Source organism: Alligator mississippiensis, chromosome 8 (assembly GCF_030867095.1).
Source record: "Alligator mississippiensis isolate rAllMis1 chromosome 8, rAllMis1, whole genome shotgun sequence".
In the NCBI taxonomy this organism is placed as follows: Eukaryota; Metazoa; Chordata; order Crocodylia; family Alligatoridae; genus Alligator; species Alligator mississippiensis.
In genome coordinates this window covers 24,682,634-24,703,082 of record NC_081831.1, presented here as the reverse complement: position 1 = coordinate 24,703,082, position 20,449 = coordinate 24,682,634, and the positions used below count along the sequence as shown (strand labels likewise).

At 60.4% G+C, this 20,449-nt stretch overlaps 1 protein-coding gene across 4 annotated transcripts; it reads right to left on the bottom strand.

Moving 5' to 3' along the window:
- Positions 1-201: 201 nt before the first annotated feature.
- On the bottom strand, positions 202-19,279 carry PRKACA (protein kinase cAMP-activated catalytic subunit alpha). 4 transcript variants are annotated; one of them, XM_059732401.1, is made up of 10 exons: positions 19,106-19,279; positions 6,558-6,619; positions 5,956-6,084; positions 4,329-4,427; positions 3,966-4,048; positions 3,409-3,535; positions 3,125-3,220; positions 2,907-3,029; positions 2,224-2,388; positions 202-1,383 (listed from the first exon to the last, which is right to left on the bottom strand). In XM_059732401.1, exons 1-10 carry the CDS (start codon positions 19,182-19,184, stop codon positions 1,258-1,260), a joined length of 1,089 nt encoding a protein of 362 aa, XP_059588384.1. In that variant the 5' UTR covers positions 19,185-19,279; the 3' UTR covers positions 202-1,257. The 4 variants fall into 4 exon arrangements, with proteins under 4 accessions (XP_059588384.1, XP_059588385.1, XP_059588386.1 ...); XM_059732402.1 differs by having other exon boundaries at positions 19,139-19,279; XM_059732403.1 differs by lacking the exon at positions 19,106-19,279 and adding an exon at positions 15,301-15,328.
- Between the last annotated feature and the right edge of the window lie 1,170 nt (positions 19,280-20,449).

Below are 20,449 nucleotides of genomic sequence, written 5' to 3'. Positions count from 1 at the left end.
TTTATTGGTAATCGTCTCAAATATGTTTACAACAAAGCACACCGTTAAGGGGGGGGGGATGAACCCGTCTGGGACAGGGGGCATAGATTTGCCCCAGAAGTGGGGGGGGGGGCGATAAAGGACTGCTCTGCCTCTCCTTGGGGGGGTATAAGAGCTAGAGTCGATCTGTACCCCCCATGCCCCCCTACATTGAAAGGGCTGGGAATAAATTGGGGGGGGAGGGGGAGGAGATGAATAGAGACAGCCCAGCCCCTTCCCAGACACTCCCCTGCACCTGGGTGGGCAGATGGTGCATGATGTTACACCCCCCATCTGTCAGCCTATAGCCCTCCCTGCATAAGACCAGGAGCACAATAGGGCCAGGAATGGAGGGGCAAGGAGAGATGAGACCCCCAGGAATCTTAGGGGGGCAGGGCTGATGGGGGGGAGCTAGTGATGGAGACAGACCCCCCCCAACATGGGGAAGGGGGTTATCTTTTACGCCACCCCAGCCCCAATGCAACCAGCTCTTGAGTCTATAAGGGAGGGACTTATGACAATTAAATGGGGGTCTATCAGCCCCCCCGACTCCAGCTAGGACCCCAGTGCCCCTCATACAGACAGACAGATTGGGGGGGGGGCTGAAAATTACCTCAGTTTCAACGGGGGGGGGGGGGGGGGGAGAAAACTCCTCCCCCTCCAAACCCACTTCTATTCCCATTAAAACCCAGCATTAAAATCCCAGTTGGCTGGGTGGGGGGTAGGACAGAGGGTTGTGGGAGGAACAGGGGACTGGCTTGGAGCTTAAAACTGGGTACTTTTTATTTCCTCCCTGGAAAGAGCCGATTTCTCATGTTCTGTCATTAAAAAGGGGAACTGGATGCCACAAAAAAGGCAATTATAAAACAAGGGGCAGGGGCAGAAGGGTCTGATCCACCCCAGGAAGGGTGGGAAGGGGGAACAGGGAGAGGGACCTAACTGTCCTCCAGGGGGGCAAGGAGCTCTGACCCCCTCCCAGGGATAGGGTCTAATTGCCCCCTAGGGGGTCTGATCCCCCCCAAGGGGGTGATGGGTAACAAACAGATGGCCATAGAAGTGTCCTCCAGCCCCCAAAATTAAAGCTAGTGAGAAAGCTGGGGTGGCAGGGATGGGCACTGCCAGGGGGGCAGGTGATGGGGCTCCCTGTCTTGCCCCCTGCCCCAATTACCCAGATGTGGGTGGATGCGCCCCCCATTACACCCCGCCCCACCCCCCGCATAGCCCCCAGCCCAGCCCAGCCTAGAACTCGGCAAACTCCTTGGCGCACTTCTCGGTGAGTGAGACACGGATCTCCTCCTCCTCATAGTCATCAAAGTTGCTTGTGTCGCCGGGGCCTTTGCACTTTGGTATGAAGGGGGCTTCCACCTGTGGGGGTGGGGCCAGGGCAGAAGGGGTTGAGTCAGTGGGGGGTGGCAATAAAGGATGCCTGAGGGGGGGCTGAGTGGTGGGATTCCAAGATCAGGCCCCTCGTGGCCAACCCTGCTGACTCCAGCCAGTGCTGCACAGGCCTTGCCCAGTGCATAGCCCCTTCTCCACCTTGGGCTCAACAAGCCACACCCCTTGGCCTCCAGCCCCACCCCCACCTACCTGGTGTTCCACAGGCTCTGCCCACTCCATGGCCCCACACCTGTCCTGCATGTTCTCCCCACCTTGTGTCCTGCCGACCTTGTGCTCCACAACCCCCAATCTCTGCCAGGAAGCCCCGTCTCCCCACACCAGGCCCTGCCTACCCGGTGCTCCCCAGCTCAGAAGCCCTACCCACTCCCTGGAACGTTTTGCCTCTAGCCCTGCCCACCTTGCACCCCACAGCTACCACCTCTGCCCACATTCCCCACTCACACCACTGGGTGCACTTGTCTGGCCCTGCCCATCGCTTGGGCTCTGCCCCTGGTTGGCACCACCCACAGCCAGGCCCCACCCACCTTGCACTGGAAGATGGCAGCCCAGTGGCCCCACCCTGCAGCGGGCCCCGCCCACCCATCTGGCTCCACCCCACACTGGTAGACAACTCTCCCTGAGGCCCTGCCCACCCCAGGTCCCATCCTCCCCAGGCTGCACCCCCAACCCCACCCACCCCATGCAGGAAGGCAGTTATTCTAGTGGCTGCTTGCATCCCAGTTGGCTCTGCCCCCAGGTGGCCCCACTCCCCTGGCACTGGTGGGTAGCAATCCCAGCGGCCCCACCCCCGGCCCAGGCCCTGATCACCTTGCGCTGGTAGACAGCAATCCAGTCAGTGGTACCAAACCACTTGTGGTTCTTGATGTCCGCGACGCCATTCTTGAGGTTTCCGAAGCGCTTGGTGAGGTCGACCTGGAGCAGGTTGCGCAGCAGGTCCTTGAGGTCCGAGCTGAAGTGCGACGGGAACCGCACCTGCGGCAGGGCAGGGGGTCAGCCCAGACACCTGGGTTCCCTCCCGCAGCCCAGGGTCTAGAGGGTGGGATGCTGGGGTTTCCTCCCAAGGGTGGGAGCCTGGGGGCCAGGACCCCTGGGTTCCCTGTCTGAAGGGGGGCCAGGGGGCCAATGGCTGGGAGCCAGGATGCCAGGGTTCCATCCACCAGCCTGAGGTGGGAGGGGGCTAGGAACAAGGATGCCCATGTTCCCTCCATAAACCAGCTTCCCTCCCCAGAAAGTGGGGCTGGGGGCAAGTGCCAGGACACCTGGGTTCTAGGTGTGCTGGCCAGACATTGGCTAGAGCCAGGACACCTGGGTGCCCTGCCCTCTGTGGGTGCCTCCATTGCCCTGGCTGACAGCCAGGACTCCTGGCATGGCAACAGGCCTCTGACTGACCCCAGGAGAGGGCATATCCCATCTCCCACATGCACCACCAAACCCCTCCTCCCAGGAGCCAGTGCCTGGCTACAGCCCCCCCTCCCCCTTCCTCATGGTACCTTCCCGGAGACGATTTTCTCATAGATCTGGATGGGCTGGTCCGCGAAGAAGGGGGGGTAGCCAGCCGCCATCTCGTAGATGAGGACACCCAGGGCCCACCAGTCCACAGCCTTGTTATACCCCTGGGAGGGTGGAGCAGTGGGGTGTCATGCCCAAGCCAAGGGGGCAGGGTACAGGCAATGGGGGCAGGGCAGAGGCCTTCCTAACCCTGGCTCACCTTGCTCAGGATGATCTCGGGTGCCAGGTACTCAGGGGTCCCACACAGCGTCCAGGTGCGCCCCTTCACCCTCTTGGCAAAGCCGAAATCTGTCACCTGGGGCAGAGAATGGAGAGGGGGATGGGCAGGATCAGGCCCAGGATCAGAAGGTTGGGGGGGCAGAATCAGACCCAGGATTGGAGGAGGCAGAATGAAACCTGTGATGGAGGGGAGGTGTCTGGCCTGGTTGATACCCCTGGGGGTAGTGCAGACAGGGTGGGAGCTCATGGGTGGGGGCACAGTACCTCAATGTAGCCCTGCTGATCGATGAGCAGGTTCTCGGGCTTGAGGTCACGGTAGATGAGGTCAAGTGAGTGCAGGTACTCGAAGGTCAGCACGATCTGGGCCGCGTAGAACCGGGCATGAGGCTCGCTGGGGGGGAGCGAGAGCGTGGGCGCCCAGCTGGCACCGCCCACCAGCCCCTGGGCCCACCCCCAGTGATGGGAGAAAACCCAGGTGTCCTGGCTGCCACCCCCCAGTTCCAACTCCTCTCCCAGAGGGGGACTAGAACCCAGGTGTCTGGGCTCCCAGACCTTTGCTTTACCCACTACACTTTGTTTTCTACACAGAGTCAGGAAAGAACCCAAGTGTCCAGGCTTTCAGCCTCTCCCTCCCCATTAGACCCTACTCCCCTGCCAGGGCCTGCAAATGAAACCCAGGCATCCAGGCTCCCACCCCCTACCCCCAGTTGGGAAAGAACCCAGGTGTCCGTGCTCCCTGTTGGGCTGCTTTAACCACTAGGCTCTATCACCCGCTCCTGGATTCTAGTCCTGCCCCTCTGTGTCCCTGCAGCAATGCTCACCTGAACCTCCCGATTCGCCGTAGATGGGAGAACATCTCCCCGCCTGGGATATATTCCATCACCATGTACAGGTTGGAGTTGTCCTGTAAGGCAGCGCAGCCCCTGAGCCCCACTGCCCCCCTCCTTCCTACAGCCTCGTGGCAGCCAGCAGCCCTCCAATGCCTCCAGGGCAGGAGGAAAGGGGGGCTCCTTTGCAGGGGAGGTAACAACCTACCACTGCAGCTGCTTTGGCCCTGGAGAAAACCAGCCTAGACTGGGGAGAGGTCAGAGAAGCCAACAGCTTGGAGGTTTCCATCAGTGCCAGGCTGGGCTGGGAGTGGTGGGAGGGAATGGATCAGGGGCTGGGGAGGGTGGGGGCTGTACCTTGAAGGAGTACTCGAGCTTGACGAGGAAGGGGAAGTTGACAGCCTGGAGGATGCGCTTCTCATTGAGGGTGTGCTCAATCTGCTTCAGCTTCACCACCTGGGACAGACAGATGGACAGACAGACAGACAGACAGACAGACAGACAGAGACAATTAGCTCCTGGCCTCAGGGAGCCCTCCCATGGATCCTTCCTCCCCACAACCAGCTACGATCTCTCTCCCAACCCTCTTTAATGCCACCGGAGAAGCAAAACCTGCAAAAAAAGACCCCTCCCCAGGATCCATTGACCCCCAAACAGCAGCAAGCCCTCCAGGCACAGTCAGCTCTGGCCCCAGACCCAGACACCAGAAACCCAGGACACCTCCCAACACTCAAAGAGCCCTGTAAAAACAGCTCACTCTCCACAAAATCACCCCCAAACCCCAGAGCAGCACAAGCTGCCCACCCACAATCACAGCCCCATACCAGAACAATCCCCCAAGACAAAATCCTCAAAAACCTCCTCCCCAGAACAACCAACCACCCCAAACTCTACCCCCAGCCCCAAAAGCATCAGCTGCAAAAACCTCCCAATAAAACCAAACTCCAACCCCCCCAAACATCCCCCCAAAACTCCATAAAACAGAAGGACCCCAGAAACCACTGCTAAAACAACCCCCTAAAATACCTCCAAACCCTCAAAAGCCACCCCAGATGTCCCAAAGCTCCCCAAAACAAGCCCCAACCCCCTAATATCTCCAATCCCTCCAAAACAACCCACAATTTCAAAGAACCCCAGAAGCAACCTCCCAATGCCCCCTAGAATATCTCCAACCCCTTAAAGCCCCCAAACCACCCTCCCCAACCCCCCATACTATCCCCAACCCTAACCCCACAAACTTTCCAACCCCCTAAAATATCCCAACCCCCCCAACCTGAAACCCCCTAAACTATCCCTGAACTCAAAATAACCCCCAAAATATCTCAACCCCCCCAAACCTCCCAAATCCCCTAAGATAGCCCAACCTCCAAAACATCCCAAACAGAAAGAAGCCCCACAAACCCCCAACCTTCCCAAAATTGCCCCATTGCAAAGATGCCCCCTGCAAAACCCTGGACACCCCCAAAATCCCCCAAACCAATCCCCTCCTCCAAAAACCAGCCTCTCCCACAGCCCCACACAGCAACAGCAGCTCCCAAACCCAGACCACAGGATTCCCAGGGCTCTGAGTGGCAAAGACCAACCCCAATTTAACACGCCCCCCTTCCAAATCAAGCCCACAAGAGCCCCCAGACCCTAGCAGGTCCCCTCCCCCCAAACTTGGGATGTGCCAGTTTCATCCCAGATCAAAGATCCAACCCATGGCCCTGTTTCCTGGCCACGGGCCCCCAGAACCTGTGCCTGGACCCCCCTCCCTAACCCCCAGGGCCTCTGCTCCCAAGACACTCCTTGTCCCCCAACATGGCTGCAAAAGCACTCCCTACCCCCAACCTGTCCTGACCCCCGTGCCCCCCCAGTCTTCACATAGCCCTCTAGTCCCTCCCAATCCCTCAAAATATCCCCGCTCACAAACACCCCGTGCCCCCTTGCCACCACATACCCCCCCAGCCACCTCCATGTGAACCCCGTTTCCCCCCCGCCCCACCTTCTGCTTATCCAGGATCTTCATGGCATAGTGGTTGCCTGTCTCCTTGTGCTTCACCAGCATCACACGCCCGAAGGAGCCTGTGCCCAGCGTCTTGATGCGATCAAACTGGTCCAGACTGGCTGTGTTCTAAGGGGGAGGCAGGAGTGAGGGGGGGGGCAGAACTGGCCCTGGGGGGGGGCACCCCACAGCACTCCCCTGCTGCCCCCAGTTCCATAGGGGCACTACCAGGGGTTATCAGTGACTGCCACTGGGGAGGCTGGGACTGAGCCCATCTGGCCAAAGTGGGGAGGGAGTGGTATCCAGTGGTTAAAGCAGCTACTTGGGGGCCCAGATGCCTGGGTTTTCTCCCCACTATGGGGGTGTTAGAGTTGCAGGGAGCTGGAAACTAGGGTTCTCTCCCCCTGCCACTATAGAAGGATACAGAGCTGGTGGGTCAGAAAGCAGGGTCTTGGGAGCCCAGATGCCTGGGTTCTCCCATAGCTCCAGGGGGCTTCAGCAGAGCCCCACACCCCAGTTCTCCTGGATTCAGCCACCTGTAGTAAGGCTCATAGTATGCTGGGCACGGGCACCCCCTAGCCATGGGGTTGGGGTGTCACTACCTGTGATGGGCTCTCCCATTTCTTGAGGAAATCTTCTTTGGCTTTGGCCAGGAACTCCTTCACTGCAAGGCAAGGGGGCGGAGTCAGGACCAGCCCAGGAGGCGGAGCCAGAGGGGACACACACAGATGGAGGTCCTATTGGAAGTCCCCATCTCTCTTGCCCTGGGCATCCACTGGGGGGGGCACTACTTACCAGGAAGGCTATGACATCACCACCCTGTGCCTGCCCCCCCCCCCCAAAATGCAGCCAGTCATGCAGGAGAAACCTGTGTAAGAACAGGCCCAGTCCTGCCCAGCACCCCTGCCCACAAGGCAGGGCCAGGGGGCAGCCTGGGCCAGTGTTTGGAGAAATGGATTGGGAAGGGTCACCTGGGCTCCTGGGAGGCAGGGGGAGGGGGGGGGGGTGGAGAGAGATGCCTGGCACTCAGATGCCTGGGTTCTGTGACAGGATGTCACGCATCTCAACACGTGCTGCCACCTCACCTGGAAAGCGATATCCTCACCCCCCCCCCCCCCCGACACCTCCCCTGGATGCCCCCCAGGCAGAATCACCCATTCCCCAGAGCAGGCAGGAGCCACAGTGCAGCTGGGAGGGAACCCAGGTGTCCAGGCTCTCAGCCCACGTACTCTAACCCCTAGATTCCCCCACTCCACTCCCATATCTGGGGAGGGACCCAGGGGTTCAGTTTCCTTCTAACCCTATCTCTACCACAGCCCAGTTCACAGCAGCCTGCCCCCAAATCACAGGGTCCAACTGATCCACCCAGAAGAGATCAGCCCTTGCTGGGGGTGGGGGTGGGGAACAAAATCAGATATGCCACCCCCCCATCTCTTGCCCCCCCAGCTGCCTGCCCTGCCCCCCCAGGATATGCCAGCAGCTCTGTCTGACCTACTTTCCCTTTGTCTCCAGCTATTTATAGACCCCAGCCTGCCTCCCAGCCACTGCCAGCCCTGGAGTCTTGGGGGGGTGTCCCCTCCCCTCATTACCCCTGGAGACCCTGTGCCTGACCCATTGGAGCCCCCCTGACCTGCCCCAGACTCCCAGGCAGGGCCCTGCCCCCTGCTGCAGAAGCAGATGAAGCCCCCGCAAGTCTGGGCCCATTTGAGCTGGAGGATCAAGCCCTGCCTGATCCCTGAAGGGCTAGATGCCCAGCTAGAGACTGCCCAGACCCAGCAGCAGATGGTGGAGGGAACCCTGCAAGGTGGGGGGAGCCTTCTCAGCCCCACCACTAGGGGCCTTCAGCTCTGCCCCACAGCCTGGGGACCCCACATGCAACACTACCCTGGCCTGGAGAGCCAGGACCATGGAAACCCACCACAGCCCAACACAAATCTATCCAGGGCCCAAGGGCTATACAGAGCCAGGGATGCCTCCAAAGGCTCCAGCTACATTAAAATCCCCAATTTTCCCTTTGTCCCCGGATGAAAAGCCTCTGATCAGTGCTGCTTTCTGGCTATAAACTCTTCATACAATCAAGCCAGGAACAAGCAGTCTGGCATGTCCAACCCCTGCCCTGTATTGGGGCCCTGGTTAGCTCCCCCTTTCCCGGGCTGGGTTTCTGAGCTCAGACGTGGACCTAAATAAGGCAAAGGTTTCCTGGGCACCCAGAAGATGCCATCTCCTAGGATCTGTTTCACCTGCTGCTGATATGCAGCCACATCTGGTGCAGGCGAGTTAATGCTGGTGTAGAACAGCAGTAGAAAGGGACAATGGGGACAGGGGGAGATCTGGGGGTGGGGCTAGTGACATCCAACCCCAACTCCACACCCCCCGAATTCTCCAATGAGAGTGACGTGGATGACTTCCCCACAGCCCCCTCCCTCCATCTCCTCCTGCTGGGATCCTTGCCCTCCACCCCCAGCTCTGGCCACAGGAATGACGCAGACACAGCCTGACAGTGAGGAGGTATTGGCCCCTCTATCCCCTCAGGTTCAGCCCAGTGCCCCCAGTCCCACCTGGCATCAGTTGGGCACTAGTGACGCTGCTGTACCCCCAAATCAGAAACTGCTCCACCCAGGTACTGGGAGCTGAAGGGTTAATGGCAGCTCCACACCCACACCCTTTTCATCCCCACCACAGGGACCCACAGGCTCCCTCTGGCCCCTGGTTTCCACAACAGGGTGCTTCCAACTGTGCTAATGAGCCCTTTGGGAATGCAAGTGTGGAGGTGGGGAGATCAGGGGCCTGGCATGTCACTGAGGCAGGACAGTTCTCCCCCTTGCAAAGCCTGGGTTCCCTCATGTCCGTGTGGTCGTTCCCCCCCTCCCCCCCCCCAATCACACATAACAGTGGGGGGGGGGCGGGGGTGATAGGGCCGACTGGATCACAGGTTCAAACCTGCAGTGAGAATGATGATGGAAGAAGATCCCAGGCCTCCAGGCCCCCCTGCTGTGCATTCAGCCCTCCCCCAGAGCAACAACCCCCTCCAGACAGAGGCCCCAGCAGGCAGGAAGGTAGAAAAGCCCTTTCCTGCCTCAATTTCCCTTCTTGCCCCTATCTAGCAGCTGGAGGGGCAGAGCTGATCAGTGAGGGGTTGGGAGGAGGGGTGAGGAGCAAGACTCAGCAGTGCCTTGGGGCGGGGGGCAGGGGGTCCCTGACTGAGCCCCAGGCTGCAGCAGCAACTGGGGCAGGAAGGACTGACAGGGCCTGGCGTCAACATGTGACATCAGCCAGGGCCTGTGACAACAGAAGCCTGGATCAAATACAGTGACCACCCCCACAACACCCGCCTCCCCTTACCATCCATGCCAGGGACCCCGGCATCCTGGGCCCTGGGGGAATTGGGGGGCGGGGGGATGCCCCAGAGGATGTTGGGATCTGGCAGGGGCTGGATGAAGACTTTGCTCCCAGCAGGGACAGCAAACATCCTCCACCACCCTGCCCTCCCAAAAGCCACAGGGCCCTGAGCCAGCCTGGGGTGGGGAGGGGGTGAGACTAGAAACCCTGCAGCTGCCAATTGTCCCCTGGGGATCCCCGCCCCCCTATACTCCTGGGTATTGCTGGTAGTGGACCTGCCTGCTTTACCTGAGAAGGGGAGAGAATCCAGGTGTCCGGGCTCCAAAACCCCTCCCTTCTCTATGCCATCCCTCCCAGAGGTGGGAGCCCAGATACCTGGGTTCCTACCTCAACCGCCTCCCCTCTCGACCTCAGGGCCTGCTCCCAGAGATGGGCAGGAAACCCAGGTGTCCAGGTTCCCAGCCCTACCCTGCTTCAATCATTACCCAGTAGGGCCCCTCCCAGTGCTAGGGACAGAACCCAGGTCTCCAGGCCTGCCACCTGCCCAATCGATCAGGACAACAAACCAAAGAATGAGCCCAGGAGTTCAGGTTCCCACCTCTGGGAGGGTTGGTGTGTGATAGGGGCTAGGTTCAAGGCAATCAGACAGCCTGCCCCCCCACCCTCCAAGAGGGACCAGCTTGAAGTACCTATTATCACCCCCAATGGCCCCATGCTATTCCCCCTCCCACCCCACACCAGCTAGACTCAGTGGTGGTTCCCCACAATCAGCTCCAAGAGAGCCAGGCAGCGCCAAAACCACCCCCTCACCCAAGCCTTCTGAAGACCACACCTGTCCCCCCCAACATAGGGATCAGTGCAGCCACCCCTGGGATAGCAGTCAGGTTACTGCCCCCACCACACCACACCCCCAGATGCAGCTGGTTTGGGGGGCAAATGGGGCCAATAGCAATGCAAGCCATAGAGAAAGCCAGCCATTTGCTTGGTGCCAAAACACAGCTCCTTCTGGGGGGTGGGTATTGGGAGAAGGGGGGCATCAGCCAACAGCAACATGACCTGGTGAACCATCACTGGAATGGCACCAAAATGCAGCTGGTGCTGGGGGGGGGGGGGGGGGGCGAGGAGGAACAGGGCAGCAACAAAGAGCAAGCAACCAGTTCACCCAGTGAAAGACTGCTCCAATGGCACAAAAATACAGCTGGTGCTGGGGGGAAACAGGGCAGAGGATGAACTGCCAACAGCAACATGACCTGGAGAACCAGCACTGGAGCAGAATAGCATTAAGATGCAGCTAGTTCCAAGATGGAGCAGCATCATAGGATGAAAGGCCAAGAGCAACACGACCTGCGACCTGCCGGGAGCTGAAATGCAGCTGGTTCTGAGACGATACAGGGCAGGGGGGAACCATCCAGCAGCAAGGGGACCCACAGACACAACCACTCAGCTAGCACCAAAATGCAGCTGGTTCTGGGGAAGGAGGTAAATGGCTAATAGCAACACGACCCAGAGAGATAGCCACCTGTTCACAGCCAAATGAAGCTGGTTCTGAGGTGGAAACAGGGGAAGGAGGTGACTGGCCAACAACATGCCTTGGACAAGCCATAGCTTGCTTGGGGCTGAAATGCAGCTGGCTCTGGGGAAGAAGCAGCAAGAGTCTGGCAACCTGAAGACCCATCCTTGCTCACAGCCAAAATGCAGCTGGTTTTGGAAGGAAACAAGGGAGGGGGTGAAGGGTAAACAGTACTAGTGCCCAGAGAACCAATCACTCACTCAGGGCTGAGATGAAGCTGGTTCTGGGGGGGAGCAGGGCAGGAGGAACAGCCACCAGCAACGTGGCTTAGGGACCTGGTGCTTGCTCACTGCCACATGAAGCTGGCTGTGGGGTGAAGGGCAGTGCTGAATGGCTGATAGCAACAAACCCTGGAGAAGCTATGGCTCACTGGGGACTGAAGAGAGACTGATTCTGGGGGCAGCAGGGCAAGGGAGAACTAGCCAACAGTAACAGATGCTGGACTAGCACCAAATGCAGCTGGTGCTGGGGGAGAAGCAGATCCGGATCTGCCCAGTCCCAGGCCTTAGCCTGGCAGGATCCACCTCCCCCCCATCCCCGAGTTTCCATTCCCTATGCCAGCCCCAGCCATGGACAGTGAAGGACAGACACCATGGCCTTGGGCCTGGAAAGAAGCAGCCCCCCTCTCCCCCAATCGATAAGCCACAGCCAGAGGGACCTGTTCAATGGGCGATGAGGCGGGAGCCACCCCCATTCCAAAGTACCCAGACAACCCTCCCACAGCCAAGAGAACCCAGGGGTCTGGGCTCCCAACCTCCCCCTGCTCTATCCACTATCCCAACCCCACTCACTTCACCAGCTGGGAAGAGAAGCCAGGCATCCCAGCTCCCAGCCTGGATGGGTTCCAAAGCCACCAAAACTCTCCTTCCCACCCAAAGCCCCCTATGGCTTGGGGGGGTGGGAGGGAAGGGCAGGCAGGGGGTTTAAAAGGGCCTGCACAACACTGGCAGGTGCCTGGCACTGCTATTTTTGCCTGGGTGCCCATGTCAGGGGCCACTGTCACAGCCTTGAGTATCCAGTGCCCCTGCACTCCCCTTCCCACCTCCCCTCCCCCAGAGCTGGAAGAGAACTCAGGTGTCGGGGCTTCCATCCCGATTGCCCTAAACTAGATCTCATTGATCTCCCGGCAACTGGGAGAAAGCCCAGGTGTCTGGCCTCCCAGCCCCCTCTCTTGCTCTAACCACTAACCCCCCAGTCCCTTTAACTGCCAGGGAGAAAACCCAGGTATCCTGGCTCCCAGGTCCCATCTTTACCTCTAACACATCAGCCCAGCCAGCCCAGCTGACAGCCAGGACTCCTGTGTTCCCCAACCCCACTCTGGGCCCGTTTGCCAGCAGCCTGCCTCAGTTTCCCACTATGTGCAGCAAGTGGGGGGGCACTGGTGATGATGCTCTTGATGGGTCCAAGCTGATGGGGCAACAACATGGCAGGAGAGGGTCATCCCCCTGACCCCTCCTCCATCATTCTGATTTACCCCCCACTGTCCCCCCATCTGCCCCATCCACAAGCCCCACTCACTCTGCTGGTTCCAGGCGGCTGCATGCTCTGTCTCAGGAACCCTCCCTGTGCTTTCAGGATCCCCAGGGTCCCCCCGTGGACCCCAGGAGAAGATGCGCCCGGCCAGGCTCTCCAGCCTCTGCAGTGCCGACATCTTGCCCCCCTTGGCCTTGCTGGGGGTGGGGCTGGGGCCAGCTACCTCTGGCCCGTGGCTCATGCTGGATCAATGGCCACTGAAATGTTGGTAGCCGCAGCCATTCCTGGACTGCCCCCTCCCCCCCCACACACCTTGACACAAAGGATTGGGGGCTCAGCTGGCAGCTACACCAGGGTCCATCCGGCCTGGCTTCACTGGAGTTGGGGGCCTGGCCTGGCACAGGGCCCTTAAGCCTGGCTTCTGGGTGCAGAGATCTTGGCACCAAGATGTCAGTCACAGGATGGCTGGCGAGTTTCACTGCTGGGGTCTCTGGTCTGGTCAGCCTCAGAGCTGCCTTGATCAGGATTTGGGCAGTTTTGGGGTCAAATTCAACAGCTGCCCTTGGCTGGGGTCTGGTCAGGTTCACGATCTGCTTGGGGGAGTCCAGTCAGTTTCACAGCCGCTGGAGTCTGGTCAGTTTCAGGATCAGCTGCTGCTTGAGGGTTCGGTCAGTTTCATGCTGCTGGCTCCTTTCCAGCCTGGGGGGGGGGGGGGGTGTCCCCTGGGTCCAGGGCTGGAGTCCAGTCAGTCTCCCAGCTGCCCCCCCTGGGGCTGGTCAGTTTCAGGTCAGTTAGGTTGCCTTGGACTGGGGTCTGGTCAGTTTCCTGGGAGTCGATCAATTTCTGCTGATCAAGGGCTGCTGGCCTCCAGTCAGGATCACAGTCAGGTTGAGGGCTGGGGTTCACGGCTGCTCCCCACTCCAGGGGTCCCCCCAGGTCCAGGATCAGCTGCTGTTTGAGGGTCCTGTCAGGTTCAGGGCTAGAGGCTCCTCCTTTGACTTCCATGGAGCAGACACGTCACAGGCATGAAATAGTCACAGGCATCAAATAGTCGCTCCAGCTGGAGGGGGCAGGGGAGCCCTGGGTGGGGGAGGGGGGGCAGGGAGGGGACAGCCCCCACAGTGAGACCCCTCCCACCTGCAGGCCCAGTGCCCTCTGGAGGCAGCTACTAGGGTTGCAAGCCAAGGGGAAGAAGTAGGGGGGTTCCTGATCAGCTCAATCCAATCACCAGCAGCAGAGAAAGGGGCAGCAGGTCCGTGAAGAGCTGCCCACACTCAGGCTGCACCCAGCTCTGGGGTGGGGCATGGTGGGGGAAGCATGGAGGCTCCTTGACCTTGGAGAGTGGAAGCCAGGGCAGGCGGGAGCAGAGGCCTTTCCGTGCCAGGAGGCAGCAGTGGGGGAGCCTCGAGGCCCCAGTGGCTGCAATCAGGGTCCCCCTGCACAAGCTGGGGGGTGGTGGGTGCGGGTAGGGGCTGTTAGCGCTTCTGTCCCCTGCAGGAGCCATGGAGGATGTGGCCTAGCAGCCGCCCCAGCAAGTGCAGCCACAGAACGACCTGCAGCCAGAACTGGAAGTCACTGTCGGTACTGGTGCCTGCCTGCGAGACCTTGCCAGGGGCTGCCTCCATGGTGCCCCCCCACTCCAAGGCTCAGCTCCACCACCCCCCAGCACAGATCACAGCACCCTCCCCTGTTGCCAGACCCCTCCCCTGGCAGCAGATCCTGTGGCCAAGCAGGCTGGGGCGGTGCCAACCGCTGGGTATTGTTGCAGGGAGGGACCCCAGGGACCAGCCTGGGGAGGAGGGCAGGCACAGCGCCAGGTGCCCTTAAAGGCATCAGCGCCTGCTGAGGTGTTAACCTTTTGGGAGCTGGCACAAGCTAGAATGACCCCCTCCTCTACCCTACCAGTGCCCCCAGCTCCAGTGGTGGGGAAGGGCAAAGCCAGGCAGAAGTCTGCAAGTCTCAAAGGGAGAGAGGGAAGGAACCCAGGAGTCCTGATGGACCCACCCACCACACTGCCCCTCCCCTATCAGAACCTTCACCCTCCCCAAGCACCACCAGACCCCCAGCGGCTCCCAGGGCCCAGGAGGGAATCCAGAGGTCCAGGGTAGATGGGCACCCCTAGCCTGGCCAACCTCATGGAGCCAAGGGCTGGCAAGAGTCTGGAGGCTGTCAGAGGGGTTCAATGCACTCCAGAAACCCCAAGCAGAGGGCGGGACTGCAGCAGAAGGGGAACCCCCCAGTCCATGCCTGTTTGAGCAGGGGGGAATATTCCTTCCTGACCCCAATGTAGTGACAGGCTGAGCCTGAGCTGCAACAAGATGTAACCAAGGCCCTCTGGGTCTGAGTTCACCCCCATCCTGGGCTACAGACAGCACTTGACACTGTTGAAGGAAGAGAGAAACACCTAAACCCCTATAAGCAGCAGGGGTGGGGAAGAATTCCTTCCTGGCCCCACATGGCTGCCAGAAGAGCCTAGAAGCCTGGTAAAAAAACAAAACAGACCCTGACTGTGGGTCTCCGATCACACCTAGCTGCCCAGGCCTCTTCTCAGCCTCCAAGGCCAGATGGGAGTCAATCAGGGGTTTCCAGCCCCCTTGGGGGGCCCAGCCCACAGGCTTAATGCCAGGTCCATCATGACCCCCGCACCTGGAAGGGAGGGTAACAGCCTATCACTGCTCCACGCTAAACTGCCTCATTACACCCACACCTGCCTTAGTTTCTCACTAGCAGATGAGGTCCCTGCCTCCCACCCCACACAGCGACACCAAGACCTCCATCATTAACCACATCACCTCAACAATGTATCCAGCCCAACCCCCTTCAGGAGGCTCCTCCCACCCACACATTCCCATGACGACCACTGCTGGGGGAGGTCGGTAAATTAAACCTGTTTGGGGCTGGGGTGGGGCCTCTGGGACCCAGGAGTCCCCTGGAGGACCCCCATCCCTTCCGCCCCCACTCACCGCCTGCCTCCATCTTGCCACTTTCTGCTGCCCTGGGGCTCGGCCTACGGTGCCCTGGTGGGGTCAATCTATTTGGGCCCAAAAGCCTACTGCTGCTGGAGGGCTGGGCTGGGTTGAGCCCTCCAGGGTGCCGTACAGGGGTTGGAGGGACAGAGGCCTCCTGGGAATGCTCCTCTGGGGAGCCTGAGTTTGGTCAATAGGCAGGGAGAGAAGCCCCTGATCTGACCCCTCTGGGGAGCTGTAGATGTGCCAAGCGAGCCTCTGGGTGCGACCCCTCCTGGATGCTGTAGCACGGCCAACAGCTAGGAATGGAAACCCAATTTGTCCCCTCCGGGGCACCACAGATTGGCCAGTGGGTAGCAGGAACCCCTAAGCATGAGCCTTCTGGGGAGCCGTAGACTGGCCAGTGATGGAAACCCCTGGATATGACCCCTCCAGGGAGCTGTAGCTTGGCCAACAGCTATGAATAGAAGCTCCTGGTTTGCCCCTTCTGGGGAGCCATAGGTTAGCCAGCAGGTGGGAATAGGAACCCATCCTGCCTGACACCTCCGAGATGCCATAGATCAGCCTGCAGGCAGGGATGGGAGCTCCCAGGCACAACCCCTCCAGGGATCTGGATTTTGGCCGACAGGTAGGGAGGGAAGCTCCTGATTTGACCCCTCTGGAAAGATGTAGACAGGCCAAGCAGGAGGCACGGTGGTGGTGTGATCCCCGTCTGAGGGCCAAACTATGGATCTCTAGAGGGGTTATTCCCAAGTCACAGTTCTCCCCCTGCGCCTCTGTACAAAACCTCAGAGGGGTCAGCCGAGCCAGGCACAGCCCTCCAGCAGATAGAGGTGCCGAGTGGGGGGTGGAAGGACAGGTGGTACTGGGCTCTGATACCCACAGGGGCAAGAAGGAACCAGGGAGGTTGGGGCAGCACTCCCCGGGCCTGCACTGAGGGGGACCAGATTGGGAGGCAGACTGCAGGGGACAAGTGCCAAGACCCCAGAACCCAGGTGATCTGAAGCCTCCCCCCCACCCCCATCCCCCTCATCAGGGGGCAGTGACCAATCAGTGCATTTTATGGATAGGATCCAGTAATAAACAGCTGCCCCCAGGCCCCTTAAAGAGACAGTGTGAGATCTGGCATCCATGCTTTTTATTCCCCCTCATACTGAACTGAAGGTGGGTTTAAAGGGGAAACAAGCTGCAGCTTTCCCATGATCTCCTGGGCCTGCCACAGCCAAAGATGAGCCTGGGACACAGGCAGCCCCACTTCCTGTCCCAACATACTTCTGTCTGGCAGGTCTCACCAGTGTCTATTCAGCAGGGCTAGAATAAGGCAGGCATCAGCTACTAAGCCTGACCACTGCCCAACCCATGGCTCCAGGGCCTCCATGTCCCCCTTTGATCTAGTCCTTGCAGCCAAGAAAGGGTTAAACCACAAAGGAGCCAAGCATCCAACTTCCTGTTTCCCATGATCCTCCCTGTGCTCACTCCCCCCCCCACAAATGCAGCTGCCTGGCTGTGATTGGAGGGAACCAGGAGTTGGGGTGGGGGTGGAGCCAGGAGGCCTAGGTTCTCCGCCCAGCAGTAGGAGGGCAGTGGAGGATGGTGGGTTAGAAGAGGTGATGAGAACCAGGACACCTGGTTCTACCTCAGCTCTGGGTGTAATGGTTAGAGCCAGGGTGTGCAAGTCAGGACATCCGGGTTCTAGCTTCCCCTATGGGGGAAATGTAGGTGATCAGCTTAGGGGAGGGAAGGCAGTAAGGATGCCTGGGTTCTCTTTCCCAACAGATGCCACAGATCCTGCCCATCCCCACCAGGGGCCCTAGATCACAGGGATGAGGGCCACAGAAGGGCAGGCTACATTAATGAGTGGGAGGAGGCATGGAGAGGAGTGTGGGCTGGAGTGGGTGCCCAGTACTTCCAGATGGGTGGGTTAGAGACATCTGTGAGCTGGGGGCGCCCCCTTCAGGCTCGTACTTGCTGTTGGCTTGGGAAGTGCTTGGCCCTGGCCTGGAGAATACGGCTGGGGGGAGGGGAGGGGTTGTGACACCATCATTGGGGCCCTGGCAGCTGCAGGGCTTTGCAGAAACCTCCCTGCCTCAGTTTCCAGAAACAAGGGGGACACCTGGGTCCCCAACACCAGCCCTAGGGGCTCTGCAGAGACAGGTCCTCCCACCGAGGGAAACTGACCAGGGTGGCAGAAGGCCCTGAATTAACAGCCCTAAATTTAAGATAAGCCTTAATGAAAGGGGGGAGAAGCTACTGGGTCTCCCCATTGTGGTGTGTATACCAGTTTATACTGGCCCAATCCAGCCCAGTGTCTCCAGCCCCACTAACCCTAAAACACCTGCACCCCCACCCCAATGCCCTCTTTAACTCCAGACTCCACCAGAGATCTGATGCCCACAATGCCAGGATTGGCCAGGCTGGCACTGAGGTCACTACTTATATCATTGGGGTTCCTTTGTTGGAGGGGGGGGTCGAAGCCAGACCCTGCCCCTACCATTGCTGCCTCCCAGCCCTCATCCTCATATGCCCTTGACATCATGATCTTCCACACACACCCCCTTAAAATCAACCCTCTGGTGGACCCAGCTGGGTCCCCCACCCCCCACCTGGGAAGCAAGTGGGGGTCATTGCCGCACAAGAGGGGGCTGGCAGGGGATGGAGGGTAGAGCAACCCAATTGCCACAGTAATGACCCCAGATGGACAGAGTGAGCCCAAGTCACTGGATAGGGCAGTCACAGCTGGGGCTAGAGCCAGGGCATGTACAGCACATGATGCCAGAACCTACCTGGGGGCTATGATAATGTTCAGGGAAGGGGGGGACGACATCATCCATTGTCCAGTCCTTCTCCTGTCCCCCAAAAGGGCAGGGTATTGTGTCTTCTCTCCCTCCTTTAGGCCCAAAATCACCAGGAATCCAACAGCCAAGTGATTGCAGCACTGGGCTGGCCCTCAGATACCCAGGTTCTCTGCCCAGCTGTGTTGCTGTCTGGCCCTGTGCCTCAGTTTTCTCCATCTGCCAACCAGGAAGTGAAATGCCTGCCTGCCACCCCCCCATAAAGCCAGCAAGATTCACACAGCCCCTGGGTGGATGTGGGGGATGGGCAGGAGAGCCCCACTGATGCTGGGGAACTGGGCGCTCTGGTCTGACAGCTGGACAGCACCCTTGTCCCAACATCCGACAGCCAGGACCCAACACAGAGCCCTCACCCCGACTGTCTGCCCTGCCTCCAGCCCCCTCCCTCTCCTCTGCCTGGTCTGCTCCAGCCTCTCCAGCCCTCCGGGATATGCGTCTCTGTCCTGAATCCTGCACGGCTCAGCCTGGCTCACCTGCGATCACAGCAGAGACACCTTAAGCCTAGGAGCCTGCCCCCCAGTACCACCAGCAGCCTGCCCCCCAGTACCACCAACAACCACACCCTGGGAACACTGGTCCCCTCCAGCCTGTCTAACCAGGGCCCCCAACACCAGTGCTCCCCGTGGGTCACACACATGCAGGCCTGATGGAGGGGAAGGGGCACTCTCAGCAGGTGCTGAAGCTGTAACACAATGCAGACCCCCGATCCTGCCCCGAGAGTTATGGGGGGGGAGGGTGTACTTCCTACTGCATCAACACGCAGAGAGGGGGGTACAGGCAGGATCCCCCACCCCAAAGCAGGGCTGGGCTGGGCTGGGCTGGGCTGGGCTGGGCTGGGCGCGGCGCTCCCCTCCCCCCACCCCGAAGCCTCCTGGGACCCCGGCACCGGGTCCCCCAGGCCCGGCGGCTGCACCCGCACGCGGACCCGGAGGTGCAGCGCGATCCCCCACCTCGAGCCCTGACCCGGCCCGGCCGGCGCTCACCGCTCTCCAGCTCGCCGCCCTTCTTGGCAGCGGCCGCGTTGCCCATCCCGGAGCCGGAGCCGGAGCCGGAGCCGGTGCCGGTGCGGCTGGGCCCGGCGCGGCCGCGATCCCCCCCGCCGCCAGGCGGAGCCGCTACCGCTGCTGCCGCTCCCTCCCCCCGGCGCCACCGCCCCCGCCCCCGGCACCGCCCCCCATTGGCTGTCGCCGCCGTGACGCGCCGCAGGACCCGCCCCCCTACCACGCCAGTCCGCAGTCCATTGGCGCGCCGTGAGCCGGGACGGCCGCCGGGGATTGGCCTGCGGGGCGGTGCCGGGGCCCCGCCCCCCACGGCCGCCCATTGGCTAGCGCGAGGTGAGGTCGCCGCGTTCTATATTTAGAAAGTCGGGCCGGTTCTAGGAGCGCGGAGGAATGCTCGGACCGAGGGGCGGGGCCACGTCCTCATTAGGTCACTGGGGCGGGGCTCTAGCTAGCCCCGCCCCCACCCTGTACCTCAATTTCTCCCTGCAGTATGGGGATCCTGGGCTCGTTGGGGCCCGGTTACCGGGGGCCTTGTACCGCACCACTAGGACTCCCTGCCTCCACCAGGGTCGTGCAGGGGGGCAGGGCAGAGATGGGGGGCGCAGATCGGGGCGGTGCCGTAGAAATCCCGGATCTGGGGGGTGACTGCAGTACCCGGCGTGCCAGGAACCAGCTGGGGCGAGAAAATCAGTGCATGGTGGGATATTGGAGGACAGCCCTAAAGCTGGGAAGCGGGGGAGAAGGTGAGAGCCCCCAGGGCAAGGTGGGGGGCATAGCCTGGAAGTTGCCGCCACAGAAATCCTGGCGCTGGGGGGCATTATGACATCCAGACTAGGAGGAGCCGGCAGGGGGAAGGCAGTGCATTGTGGGATGCTAGAGGACAGGCCTGGCTGCCCTACAGGTATAAAGGTAGGGAAAGCACTGCTTTTGTGGGGTTGGACCCCTTTTCCATCTCCCTGCACCTGGGAAGCCAGGGGCAAGGCCCTAAAAGCCTAAAAAATGACCTGAATCAAAAACTGGGAGAAAACAACAGGACCCCCCCAGGAGATGCCCCCCCCCCGGTGAGAACAGGGGGTGTAGGCCCCAGGCTCTGGCCCCCAAGTGAACCTCAGCGCTCCCCCCCCAACACCCCCTTCCCCCGACACAAACACAAGCAGAACCCAGGCATTCTGGATACACGTGGACACAACCCAGGTGTCCTTGGTATACACACACATGCACAGGTACACACTTCCTCCCTGCCCTGCCCCAGGACTGCAGCACTGGCCCCAGCAGGCAGAGACCCAGGACTGT